This window comes from Oryzias latipes, chromosome 19 (genome assembly GCF_002234675.1).
Source record: "Oryzias latipes chromosome 19, ASM223467v1".
In the NCBI taxonomy this organism is placed as follows: domain Eukaryota; kingdom Metazoa; phylum Chordata; class Actinopteri; order Beloniformes; family Adrianichthyidae; genus Oryzias; species Oryzias latipes.
The window spans coordinates 17,780,672-17,793,948 of NC_019877.2; the positions used below are offsets into that span (position 1 = coordinate 17,780,672).

At 41.1% G+C, this 13,277-nt stretch overlaps 2 protein-coding genes across 2 annotated transcripts; both read left to right on the forward strand.

The window, feature by feature from the left end:
- The first annotated feature begins 466 nt into the window (after positions 1-466).
- On the forward strand, positions 467-10,121 carry tmem106a (transmembrane protein 106A). Its single transcript, XM_011473538.2, has 9 exons — positions 467-506; positions 681-837; positions 3,264-3,444; positions 3,592-3,655; positions 3,771-3,924; positions 7,924-8,064; positions 8,131-8,174; positions 8,266-8,319; positions 9,288-10,121. Exons 3-9 carry the CDS (start codon positions 3,291-3,293, stop codon positions 9,394-9,396), a joined length of 720 nt encoding a protein of 239 aa, XP_011471840.1. The 5' UTR covers positions 467-506; positions 681-837; positions 3,264-3,290; the 3' UTR covers positions 9,397-10,121.
- A 362-nt stretch (positions 10,122-10,483) lies between these two features.
- arl4d (ADP ribosylation factor like GTPase 4D) lies at positions 10,484-12,287 on the forward strand. Its single transcript, XM_004086833.4, has 2 exons — positions 10,484-10,674; positions 11,311-12,287. Exon 2 carries the CDS (start codon positions 11,376-11,378, stop codon positions 11,979-11,981), a length of 606 nt encoding a protein of 201 aa, XP_004086881.1. The 5' UTR covers positions 10,484-10,674; positions 11,311-11,375; the 3' UTR covers positions 11,982-12,287.
- The last annotated feature ends 990 nt before the right edge of the window (positions 12,288-13,277 follow it).

The following is a 13,277-nucleotide window of genomic DNA, read 5'->3' on the forward strand; positions in this document are numbered from 1 at the left end:
CTGTTAATTTAATGTAATCTCTGTATTTCGCCGTGAGAAATACAGGTGTGGCGTGAGAGTTTGAGAAATTATTCAAATTCACAAGTTGGCAGCCCTGAATTTGACTGTTTTTGACAGCTAAACATGCTGTTACTTTTTGGGTAATTTGGCTTTTAGCCGGTAGTGGGCAGTAAAAACGAACTTGCTTTGGATTTTTGTCATAGAGACCAATTTCTTCTAAATGTCATCTTTTCTTCAAAACCTAAAAAGCCCTAATAAATAATCATAGTTTCCATTTTAGTAGCACATTCTGACTTTCTGATCTGGCAAAAGTGTTTCCTTCGTGTTCGTGGTTAATGGATTTAACACAGAGAAGAGGGCTCGTGAAATTCGTTAAATTTAGAAAGATATTGATATATAGATCGGTGTTTTCATGGAGCTTGCAGTTTCTTGACGGTCCCTTAATGGCAGCCGCCTCGCGCTGTGTGTCTGCATCATAGCTCGAAGAGAACAATTCTCATTAAAAGGTTGTTTTTTTTTTGTTTGTTTTTTAAAAACGGTCTTTTGAAATGCATTTGTAGTTCACTCGCTGTGTTAATACAGAAGCATTGAGATATTTGCTGTCACATTTGAACGTTTATCAGAAGCGTATTTGCAGCCGGAAGTCCTAATCTGTGAATATCTGTGTAACTTTACCGAAGTGTCACGTGACCCTTGCTCGGACAGCATTTCAACAGGAAGTCTTCAAACTTCCGAGGCTTCTTCTGGCGCAGCTGAAAAACTGCTGAGATGACTCCGCTGTGAAGCCTTTAACCGAAGAACCCTCAGGATTGGAAACATCCAAGCGACGCTGAAAAGGCAAGTGTTTTACGGGAAACTCCAGTTTTATAGACATGCTTCTTGCTCTTGTCTGTTTTAGTTTGAGCTTTTGGAGCCAAAAGTTCCCCAAAACACGATGATCGTTAATGTTGATTATCCAATAAATGAACAAAGCTGCTATGTAAGTTGCAGTAGTCAACCAAATAAAACAAGGAATATTTCTAAGAGTTTCTACATTTGAAAGAAGTTTTTTAAAAATTCCATTTAAATTCTATGTAAAGGCAGAAACCTAAATTAGACAATCAAAATGATCCAAACAGCCTAAAAATATATTTTAAGAAATATATTTTAATAATTTCATTTATTTAATACTAATCAGTTTTTGGTTGTTTTAAATTAAGGAAGATTTACTGTTTACTCTGTTTTCAATGCAGTGCATTCCCATTATAGTGTAATGCACAATATTTCTATTTTTTTGGTCAAAAATTGAACATGAAATGAATAATTTAATGTTAAATTTAAAAAGGACCTGCAGTATCCCACAAGTATGGAGAAAGTGGAACTTTAAAAAAAATCAAGTGCACTCATAATTTAGACACGTATTTCAGGTAAAATGTGATGTTTTATTATTATTGGCAAATGTTTTCCTTTTTTTAAATCTGCTTTGGTCATATAGGAAGGTGAACCTGTCCAAAAATGACATCAGTGAAGTCATCATGTGTTTGATGGACCGTTAGGACAAGGGGTGTAGGAAAAAATCGATTCGGAGATATTTGTATTGATTTAAAATGCTGTCAGGACAATATTACATTTTTTATGGCCAACCTTCAGCGACTGACTTTTTTTCCACTTAAACCGCTGGTTGGCAGCAGCTCTACTCCGCACAAAACAACTACAAGATCTTAGCGAGAAGCAGCTACTTTTGTTGTTATGAGACATGTGTAACCGGTCGCTTTCTGCGTTATACTGGTTAATTATTGCGTGACACAGTGTTAACTCTTGGAGAGAAACCTCCCTTTATTTCTGGGAACAAACACACAGAAAACACACCGTATGATCCTGCCCACTCCAGTTCCTATACAAATGAAACAAACCAAAATGTAAGCTTTATCCCCAAATAAACCATTAATTCCTTGTAATCATTACATCACAAGTTAGAAACAAATATTTTTGTGATTATACAAATAGAAATTGACACCAAAAAGACAATAAACAATAGGATGGATTGGGATAACAAAATGATTTTAGGATGATGGAGCCCACCTCTCTAATGGGAGATGGTGCAGAAGGGGAGGGCAACAGTAGTCTTTGGAATAGTGTGGTCAAAAGAAAAGGAAGACGGGGGAGGGGCTATGGCTTGGGCTATGTCCGAATTCCCACCCTACTCAAAAAACGATATGGTGCGGCACTATGTAGGGCTCTGAATTTTAAAAGCAATTCAGACACCATGCTCACGGTGGATTAATTAAATGGTGGATATGACGTAATCGATTTCATGAAGTTAAAATCTTAATGAAAGGAGTGTTTTGCGACGATTTATTTATGAGTACACTGTCTTCAAAATATGAAAACATTGATGACTTATTTATTTATTATGGCGAACGCCCTATATAGTGCATTATATAGTGGTTAGGGTGGGAATTCGGACATAGCCTCGGAGTATAATGTAGCAGTTTGTTTGAGATCCCTCAGGTATGGTAACACTTAAACAGGCTTTATGCTATTAGAAAATAGCACATGCACTACATAGTTTTTACTTGGGATGGGTACCAAACCAAAACTCTGTGCCGTGTTGCAGCCAGGATCATCATATAAAAACGTGGATTGCACCGTTCGGGCTCCTGAACCGTTTAAAGGAACTGGAGAAGCTACATTCAGCAATGTTTGAAATACACGAAACTTTATTTCCTCAATCATACTTTTAGAATCTTATTGGTTCAAGCATAGTCATTCTATTTTTTTTATTATACTGAAAATGTATTTGGTTGTGGAAATCAGACAATGTGGACTTTTCCATTTAGGAATAAATATATTTTAAGTTACCAAAATAAAAGCTTGGATTTGCTTGAGGAAAAGTGACTTATAAATGAGATGCAGTTGCAGTGCTTAACATTGTGATCATTAAACAAAATAAATGTTACCATTTTATTACAATGTTAATATTCAGGTTGAATTTTTTTTTTAAGTCATACTCTTAACAAAAATATCGTGATATTTATCACATCGTGTGACGTATATCGGGATACGCATCACATCGCTAGACTCTTGCCGATACACACCCCTAGTTAGAACTGTTGATTGTTTAAAGAAAAAAAAAACCTTCAGGGGGGGACTGACCTTAGCCTGACCTGTTTCTTTGTGAATTGATTGTTCTTCCTGTCGGATTTTTGCAGTGGTAAACTCATCAAGTCTGCTGACTGCCCTCGTCCTGTCATGTGGACTGACATTTTATGGCTTTATGACAGGTCTGAAGGTGGAAAACACAAAGCGCCATGGTGACTCTGGAGCACAATGGCAAGCCTGCAGGGGACCAGGAGCTTGCCAAAGAGGCAGAAAGGAGAAAACTTCTGGTGCGTTTTCCTCCGTACGGTGGCGTCGACGGCGACACTTGCCCAACATGTCGAGGCACTGGACGAATTCCCAGAGGTCGGTTAAAAATCTGTGCCAATCTATGGTCTTTTTACTCATCTTTCTGCAGTCGTAAGCTAGGTAGCTAAATTTATACAGTGGCAGAAGCCAAAAGTCTGTTTGCTGGTTTGACAAACTTGTCCTTTCTTTCTTTTGCATCTGCAGGCCAAGAGGAGCAGTTGGTTGCTGTGATCCCATGTAACGACGTGAGGCTGAAACCCAGACACACGTAAGGACGGCACGGGCATCTGTCTGCTCAGGGATGTGTTTGAGGAAGGGTCTGTCTGCAGAGAGGACCCGTCTGCTGATGGAGCTTTTAGTGCATTGCAACATGTGTGTTTCAGGAAGCTGTACGTGTTTCTGGCCATGGTGCTGTGCCTCTTCGTTTGCTGCCTGATCCTGTTCTTCCTCTTCCCGCGGAGCGTCACCCTCACCCCGGTTTCTGTGCAGTCAGTGATGGTTTACTTCACCCCTGACAACATCAGCATGGATGTCACGGTAAGCCTCAGAAAGGTCATACATTAAGGCAGTGCTTCTCAAATAGTGGGGCGCGCCCCCAGGGGGGGGCACGAAGCGATGCCAGGGGGGGCGCGCGGTGGTGGCGGTTTTAGGCACAGGTTTGTCCGGTGCGCAAATTTAACGTGGGGGCAGCGGTGACAGCGGCTCAGTGCTTGGAAAATAATCTGGTCCACTATTCGGTTCCTATTGTCTGTTCTGTCTGTCCGCGGCTGCGCGAGTGAGAACGAAAGGGGAGGGGTGGTGTGGGCTCTGTCTGCCAGGGGAATCGGGGCACGCGGACCACTGCTACCGCTGCCTGTTGCCCAAGATCACCGCTGCCCTTAGATTCCTAAGCTCATGCTAACAATGTCATTCTTTATGAACTATTGTAGACATTTTGATGACGTGTCTTTATTTTCCATCCATGTTTTCTTTGTCTGCCTGTGGTTTAGTTGGTGTCAGACAGACATAAAGACAGCAGGTAATGCAGGAAAACAGCTGCACTTTTATGAGATCAGAAATAAACAATCCGTCATTTAGAAAAAAAAAATCAGCACGTTTTTACCTATTTCTTCAGACTAAAAACGTTAAATATATTGGTGCTGCTGTGTTAATGTTTCAGATCAATTTAGATTTAATATTATTTATTGATTGAATTATTTTTTTCAGCATCAAATGGTTCAGTTGGTCAAAATGTTTCTAGTTTAAATAAGGAATGACAGATTTTTTTTATTTCAGGTACTTTCAGCTTCTTTTTTGTTTTAGACTAGAACAGGGTTTCTGTGGCTAAATAAAGTTAATATTTGTTGAAAGTGGATTTATTTTGCTTTTTTCTTTTGTTAGTGTTAAAAGATACAATTTTAGGTATACAAATTTTATAGATACTGACCTGATGTATTGTCACCGCGCGAGTGTGTCTGTGTGTGTGTGTGTGTGTGGGGGGGGGGTTATGGGGGGGGGGGGGGGTCAGGGGGGGCGCGAAACATTTTCTTTTCCTAGGGGGGGCCTGGCAAAAAATAATTGAGAAGCACTGCATTAAGGTAACAATTGGTACAATTTGTTTTGGTTTCCCCCTTTATGTTCTCTTTGATGTCTTATTGAAGCTTCTGGAAGATAATAGTTTAATTCAGACATAGAGAAGGATCCTTAAAACTAACATGAAATTATATTTACACCAAATCTCAATCCATTTCTCCTTCATCTCTTCTTTAAACATGTGTTCAACCGCGGTCACGATATCCTGCTGTAGGAAGTGAAATCCACCACAGATTCCTGTTTTGTAATGTTGCAATATGAACGTTTCTATTCTGCAGGGATGTTTGCCTTTTGACTGGAAATCTATCCCTGTTGATCCCATGCTTTGTTGAATAGGTCTGAAGATTTCATCAGGTCCACCACAAAGTCCTGTTGTAGCTTGATGCACACAGAGAAACGCACCTTTTGTTTGCGTGAATACCAGACAGCCACACCTTCCATTTCCTGGCTCTGCTGCTCCGCACTGCAGCTGAGTGAAGAACTGGCATGACAATGTGGCATTCCCTGGACATTCCTAACATTCCCGCCAAATTGGATAGATGGGAATCAGGAAGAAGGTTTTTAAAGATGTTTATCACTTAAACATCACAGAATTACCCAGCATGCTTTGGGATTGGGTGAAGTCCTGCTTTTAATGTAAGATTTTTTCCAGGGAGTTCTGAGACTCCAGGGTGCAGAAACACCCCTGCAGGTCTTATACCCAGTTTGGGTGGTTTCAGCTATTTGTACATGCTTGCTACACATTGTGACTTATTCATCTACTTTATTCTGAAACAGAACTTATAAATCCAAATGATCAAAATCAGGTAACCCAATGACTTGGCCTGGCCACATGTGTATAAAATCAAGCACTCCGGCATACAGACTGTTTTTACAAACATATGTGAAAGAATGGGCCACTCTCAGGAGCTCAGTGAATTCCAGCATGGAACCGTTATAGGATGCCACCTGTACAACGAATCCAGTCGTGAAATTTCCTGACTCCTAAATGTTCCACAGTCAACTGTCCACTCTATCAGAACAAAATTGAAGTTTGGGAACAACAGCAACTCAGCCACGCAGTGGTAGGCCATGTAACCTGACGGAGAGGAGTGCAAAGAGGTCACTGACTTTCTGCACAGTCAATTTCTGTAGAGCTTCAAACTTCATGTGACCTCCAGATTAGCTCAAGTACAGAACGCAGAGAGCTTCATGGAATGGGTTTATGGCCATGCAGCTGCATCCAAGTCACACATCACCAAGAGCAATGCAAAGCGTCAGATGCAGTGGTGTAAAGCACACCTCCAATAGACTCTAGAGCAGTGGAGATGCATTCTCTGGAGTGATGAATCACACTTTTCCATCTGGCAATCTGATGGACAAGTCTGGGTTTGGAGGTTGAGAGAACGGTACATTTCCAACCGGATTGTGCTGAGTGGGATATTCTGCGGAGGAAGAATTATGGTGAGGGGTTGTTTTTCAAGACTTGGACTTGGCCCCTTAGTTCCAGTGAAAGGAACTCTGAATGCTTCGGGATACCAAAACATTTTGGACAATTCTATGCTCCCAACCTTGTGAGAACAGTTTGGAGTGGCTCCTTCCTCTTTCAATATGACTGTGCACCAGTACACAAAGCAAGGTCCATAAAGACATGGATGAGAGAGTCTGGTGTGGATGAACTTGACTGGCATGCACAGAGTCGTGAACTGAACCTGATAGAACAAATTTGGGATGAATTAGAGCGGACACTGAGAGCCAGACCTTCTCAACCAACATCAGTGTGTGACCTCACAAATGCACTTTTGGAAGACTAATCAATAATTCCTATAAACATACTCCTCGTCCTTGAGGTCAGCCTTCCCAGAAGAGTTGAAGTTGTAATATCTGCAATAGGTGGACCAACATCATTTTGAACTCTATGGTTAGGAATGGATTGGCACTTCAGTTCAGATGTGCGTGGCCAGACTGAAAATAGATAAATAAATCAAGCATCTCTGATGTTGTTCAGGTGACCGAGACGAATGTAGACAGCTGTACTCTACTACTACTCCACTACTCTAAACCCCTGCTCTCTGAGCACCAGCCCCTCTCGATCCACGATAACGAGTGGGTTCTCACATTGTGACGTCACAAAGTGAGGAACAGCCCCTTCCAGGACGAGTCTGCACTGCCAGCACTGCCCCCAGCTTAACACACACTTTCTCCGCTGAGCTAGTGGTGATCAGCTTTATCAAGAGCATAAGGCTCCATAATATATAAATCCATCTTGCAAAAGTTTGTTTCTGTGGGCAAAACGCAGACATGCTGCCGAGACCGACTCTGGGTTGACGTCATGAAATAGGCGGCACCCACAAGGTGTGAAAGCCGGTTCCTCAGAGCTGGAGATAAAAATTGTGTTCTTTAGCGTGCCAAATGTAATATATTATAATATAAATGGCTATAGCTTACTTTGAAAGGCGTAAGAAGAGCATAATGTAGGCCCTACAAGGTGTTCAACACCCAAACTTCAATTTTTAAGAGTAGAAAACCTTTTATTGCTTTCAAGATGCAGCATCAGAACAGCCATCAATGGATTTATTTCTGTTTATGCTGAAGCTGCTTTTTACAAACCCAAACATCTTTGTTCAGTTTAATTCAGAAGAAAACATTTTTGGAACTTGTAACATGTTGAATTTAACTAATTCAAATTTGGAGTTTGCTGCTGAATATTTGAGAAGACTAATGTTTGTTATGTGCTGTGTTTATGTACCGGTGCGAAAACTGGGCTTTCAGGTATTATTTCAGTGCTGAACTGAAAAACTGTCCGTGGACCTCCTGAGTATGGAACCATGGTTGTCATAAGCTGCTGCTTTATGTTCTTTAGTCATGATGTGGACCAAATGTGAGGACATCCTGTTCTCATTTGTTCCAGATGAGACTGAAACCAGCTGCTGCCTCGATATGATGAACTTCACATGTGTCATTGTTTTTTTTTTTTTTTATCAGAACCTCATCAAGATCTCCAATGAGAACTACGTTCCAGTTCAGGTGGTGACGTTTAACATGCAGGGTCTGGTTAGCAAGACTGTTATGGGAAAGACCAGCATGACCAACATGACCTCCATCCAGCCCAGATCCCAGAGATCGGTGAGTGTTTCTAAATCCACAGCGCCTTTGCCGCATGCTGCCTTCTGATCTGTGTTTCTTCTGCAGGACGTCATTAAAATCAACCTCCTGATCACAGACAAAGGCTTGAAGTAAGACAGCACTCTTAGTTTTGGGCCTGCTGGGTTAACATTAACATAAAACATCTAACGGTCCTCTCATCCACGTGTTCCTCTCTTACAGCAACTACTGCAAATCATCCTCTATCAAGATTCACACCTTATTTGTGGAGTTGCAGTGAGTGTTTCAAAAGTTTTAAAACTTTAAAGTTCCACTCTAATCATCTTTTGATCTACTGTAAAAGCATTCCCAGTGGCTTTTGAATATGATTTCGCTGTTTTTAGCCTAAATCAAAAAAGCTGTTATTTTCTAGAACAGTTTCTGCAGAGCGGCAGGAGTTCATTAGAAATTCACGTCAGAGTTGTGGGTGGTACTGTTGGTGCTGAGTAACCCCGCCCCCCCTTCCCCTCCCTGTTGTTGAGAGCTTGGCACAGGGAGCATGTGGCCCAAATAAGCTCTTCTTTAAACGGCATGTTTTTGTCTGTTCCTGATTCACAACGATTTAAATAAATAAATACTAAGAAATACAATTTAAATCTTAATGTTCTTTATTTAGGTCCTCCGTCTTTACAGAAATGCCCCACAAACGTTAAAAACACAAAAACACCACTTTCATTGGCAGAAAACCCCTGCAGGGAATCTTTGATCTAAAACAGTTTGTTTTTAAATGTTGAATTCTGGAAAAAGAAACATTTTCAGCCACACTGACTTGGTTTCACTTCTGTCATCCATTCTTCTAAAAACTATTTCTGCTTTTTAGCAGCTGCTGTGTTTACAGCTCTGTCACGCTAAAGCCTCACATTTGTTTAGCAGTAAACTACCTCAAAATCTTTGTTCCGCCAGTGCAGAGGACCTGAAGTGGTCAAAGGGAAAGAAATTGTGTAGATTTAGGAAAAATTTTAGTTCCAATAATTTTTAATAAGCATTTATGATGCAAGTAGCTGCACCTGAACAAAAGGAAGTTTAAATCGAGCAGATTTGGTGAAAAATAATAGCAAAAACTTTAAAAAAATAAAAAAGACAGCAAAGATAGCTTAATGTTTATTTTTATATTTTTTATCTGAGATCTTAAATTGAATAAAAATTACTACTAAACCTGTCTCTTCTAAAAATGGGGTTGTAATTGCTTTTTTTTTTGTCCCCAGAATGACAATGAACATTTCCTATCTGTCACACATGGAGCAGCTGTCAGTCGACACCTTTGAGTACATCGACTGCGGCACCAATTCCACCGTCCCACATCCTGTGAGATGAAATACCCAGACTCACCGCCATCCTGCTGCCAGAATGGTGAATTTAATTCCAACCAGGCATGTCGCCTGTACAGCCTAAACCAATCACTACAGTGCTAAAATGTGAGAAAAGAAATGCTCCAAATCAACTTGTAGCCCAAGAGAGTTAATTTCTCTCTAAATATTCAGAAATGAATGTGTAAATGTGTAAAATTTACAAAGACTTTTTTTTCCCACATGTACATAATTGTTTAAGTCACTAAAAAATGTTTTTATGCAGGAGAGCCTTAATGTCTGGTTATTTTGTTGTGTTTTGCACTTTAATGAACTGTGAAGCTTCATGAATAATTTTAATTTACTATAAACTGCTTTCAGTGGTACTGGTTTTTGAAAGAGAGCCCTCTCAGAAAAACAAAAACAAAAAACTTGCTAAAGATATTCCATGTCTTTCCAAAGCCTGGAGGTAAACATGCTTTTAACAGTTTTATATCAGTAATGTGGATGTTTACTTTATCCAAAGAGCCCGCAAAGAATTGTTTAAAATGAAAACCTGAAAATTTAATAATTTGAGGGATTTCAATGATGCTGTTTACATATTTTAAATAAATCATTTTTTTATAAACTGCTTTACTTATAAAAACTGCAGAAACAATGTTTTGGCTGCTGTCCACAAATCACGTGTTTTCGATAAATTTAAAGGTGTAAATTTTAAAAATATGTATGCAATAAAATTTCTAAATAAGTTAACTTGTGTTTTGAATGTGTTGTTAAACCCATGTTCCCAGTTACCCTTTGAATTAGAAGCTAGTTTGGATCAAAACTTCTAAATATAAATATTAAATTGTACCATCTTTGAACTGGGCCCCACTTGACCGCAAGGTGGCGCCAAACCTCTTTGTTAGCAGAGTGTTAAACTATTACAAAAGATATTGCTACCAACCGTTATAACACGTGTCGCTCTTAACAACGCAAGTAGTTAACAAATGCAGATTTTTTGCTTGCTCTTTAGTAACCAAATGTTGCAAAAATTATTTTAATTTAGCTAAAAGTTAATAAAGACGCGTTTTGGCTTTTAAACCTCTGCAATTCCTAACTCTGCCATCAGAGGTCGCGACGTGTCCCTCCAGGTGGCCGTGACGTCACATGAGCTCGAGGTAAAGAAGGCGAGGACTTGTGAGAGAGCGGCTAAATGCTGCCGGAGTCCGAGAGGAGACTTACCTCGGTTTGGACACCTACCTTTATTCAACTATGGGTGCTTTGACCTCCTGCGGGGGGTAATTTTATCGAAACACTTAAAAAGGTAAAAGCATTTCCTATGCGTTTGGACGATAATTAGCAGTTATTTTGATGTTTATGGTCGTTTTAGTTCGGAAAATGGTCGCATGATTTTATCCTGAAATATCATTTTAATTGGATCCTGTTTGATTAAGTTATGTCGTATCGTGTTAACTTGAATGTAAAAAAAAAATTCTGGTAAAGTAAATGTAAAAAAATGTATCAAGTTAGGCTTGGAAGATGACATGGCGCTTTTTTGCTGCTTCAAAACTGCCGCATCACGTTTAAAAAGCCGTGATTCTGTAGGCTCAGGTGACTGGAACCCTGCACGCGGGAGGGGGCTGGCTGTCGCATGGCTGAAGGCAGGCAGCGCAGGGAGGGCTTCAGACTGGAGCCCAGGCTGATGGAGCACGCGCAGTTCTACCAGCGCGTGCTCCATCAGCCTGCAAAGAGGATTAGGAGGAATAAATACACCCGATGAAGAGGCTGTCTGTCTGCTGCCCCTCATGAGTTTGATCGAAACGTAAAGCGGAGTGAATCCTGTTTCCTCTGAAATGTGGAAACTGCAGTAGAAACGCCTGCAGTTAGAGGATAACTAAACATTCAGGTGTTTTGCTTCTAACAGTTCCTTCCTCATTCAATGCGCTTGTGTTTTGACCAGGTCCCCATCTTTAGTCTCTTCTCTGAAGTTGAAGAGCTAACGCTCATTTGGACTGGGTGGCCATCATGGGGAACCAGCTGACGGATATCGCTCCCAACACGCCGTTCCTGCCGAGCTTCCATAGTCTCCATGTGGTGGTCCTTGGCCTGGATTCCTCCGGAAAAACCTCCCTTCTCTACCGGCTCAAGTTGAAGGAGTTTGTGAAAACAATCCCCACCAAGGGCTTCAACACGGAGAAGATCAAGGTCCCTGTGGGGGCGTCCCGCTCCATAAACTTCCAGGTGTGGGACGTGGGGGGACAGGAGAAGTTGCGGCCGCTGTGGAAGTCCTACACGCGTCGGACCGATGGGATTGTGTTTGTGGTGGACTCCACGGAACTGGAGCGCATGGTGGAGGCCAGGGTGGAGCTTCATAAGATCACCCGCACCTCGGAGAACCAGGGCATCCCGGTGCTGATCCTGGCCAACAAGCAGGACCTGGACTCTGCCCTGTCTGCCGGCGAGGTGGAGAAGCTGCTGTCCATCCAGGAGCTCAGCATGTTCACGCAGCACCACGTGCAGAGCTGCAGCGCCGTGGATGGCCAGGGACTGCAGGCCGGCCTGGAGAGACTTTACGAGATGATCTTAAAGAGGAAGAAGATGGTGAAGCACAACAAGAGCAAAAAAAGATGAAGCTTGGCCTGCGTGAGGACCTGAAAAGGATTTTAATGCTGTGGGGACACTTTTGTTGCTTGAAGAAGGAAAGCAATCTGTGCCAACAAAACAAAGAGGGAAGGATTTACTCCAAATGCTAAAGCAGTATTATTAATATATGTTAGCAGTTATGCAGCTGCTCCTTCACATTTTACTGTATGGATGTCAAGGAAGCAGCAACTGCAGATAATCTGAAATAGGTGCTTTAGGTCTTTTTATGCAAATTGTACAGCTTTGTAAATAAGTCTGAATAAATCAAAACACTGTGGAGAAAACTGGCTTCAATCCGAACCTTTTTATTTTATTTTTTTGAATTGTATGCGTGATCCAGTGTCCTGTTAGTTGATCTGGAGCTAAAATCTGTGGCTCCACATTAATGGCTCGTTTTATGTGTTGCAGTTGCTGTGGTTGACTGCACAGCCTGCTGTGTCACATCTACAAGCTAATAAACATCGTTTCCCTGGGGGAGGTGCCACAGACTCAGAATAACAAGATGGAAACAGTCAGTTTTTAACATTTTAGTAGAGTTCCAGAACTTGTACGTCTGCAAATGAAATCAAAAAGTACAAGCATGATTTAAAAACAAACAAACATTGAATTGAAATGTCCAGATGGCTAATCTCTTAGATTGTGACCCTCCATTTTATTTCTGGCAGGATCAGCATCTGAGACCTACTGAGCGATGGGTGTTTCTCCGCCCTCTGTAAGACTTGGCAATCCGTTTAGGTTGATTCCCACCTTCTGTTGTCTGCTAACTGTGTGATTGTGATTCCATTAGTGTGTGTGTGTGCTCTAGAGATGCAGAGCTGAAGCACCTGAGGCCAGCGTTTGCTTCACAGCAGTTAAGCAGTTGCGTGTGTTTGGAATTCCAGGAAATAAGTCTCTTTTTTTATGTGTTTTTTTTATCCTGGTTTTATTTATATAATTTTTTACTTATTTTTCAGTGGCTTACAGATACGAGAACAAAGCATAAAAACCCCTTCCAGAACTGCCCTTACCTGAATGTTTTTCTAGATTTATTTAGAAAGTTTGAACCTAAAGCAACCCTTGTGCTATCCTAGGCACTTTAACATTGGGAGTTGGGTCATCTAGACCCACTAGACAGTGCGTTGAACCTTTTTCTTCAATGATTTGTGAACCTCACTGGTGTCCATGGATTACATGAAATCTTTCCACCTTTATCCACCTTTGTCATGGTAGGGAGAACACGTCAATGTAAGGGTGGGGTCATCTAAGATAGCACAAGGGATGAAGAGGGAACAAAAAATGTGTGTA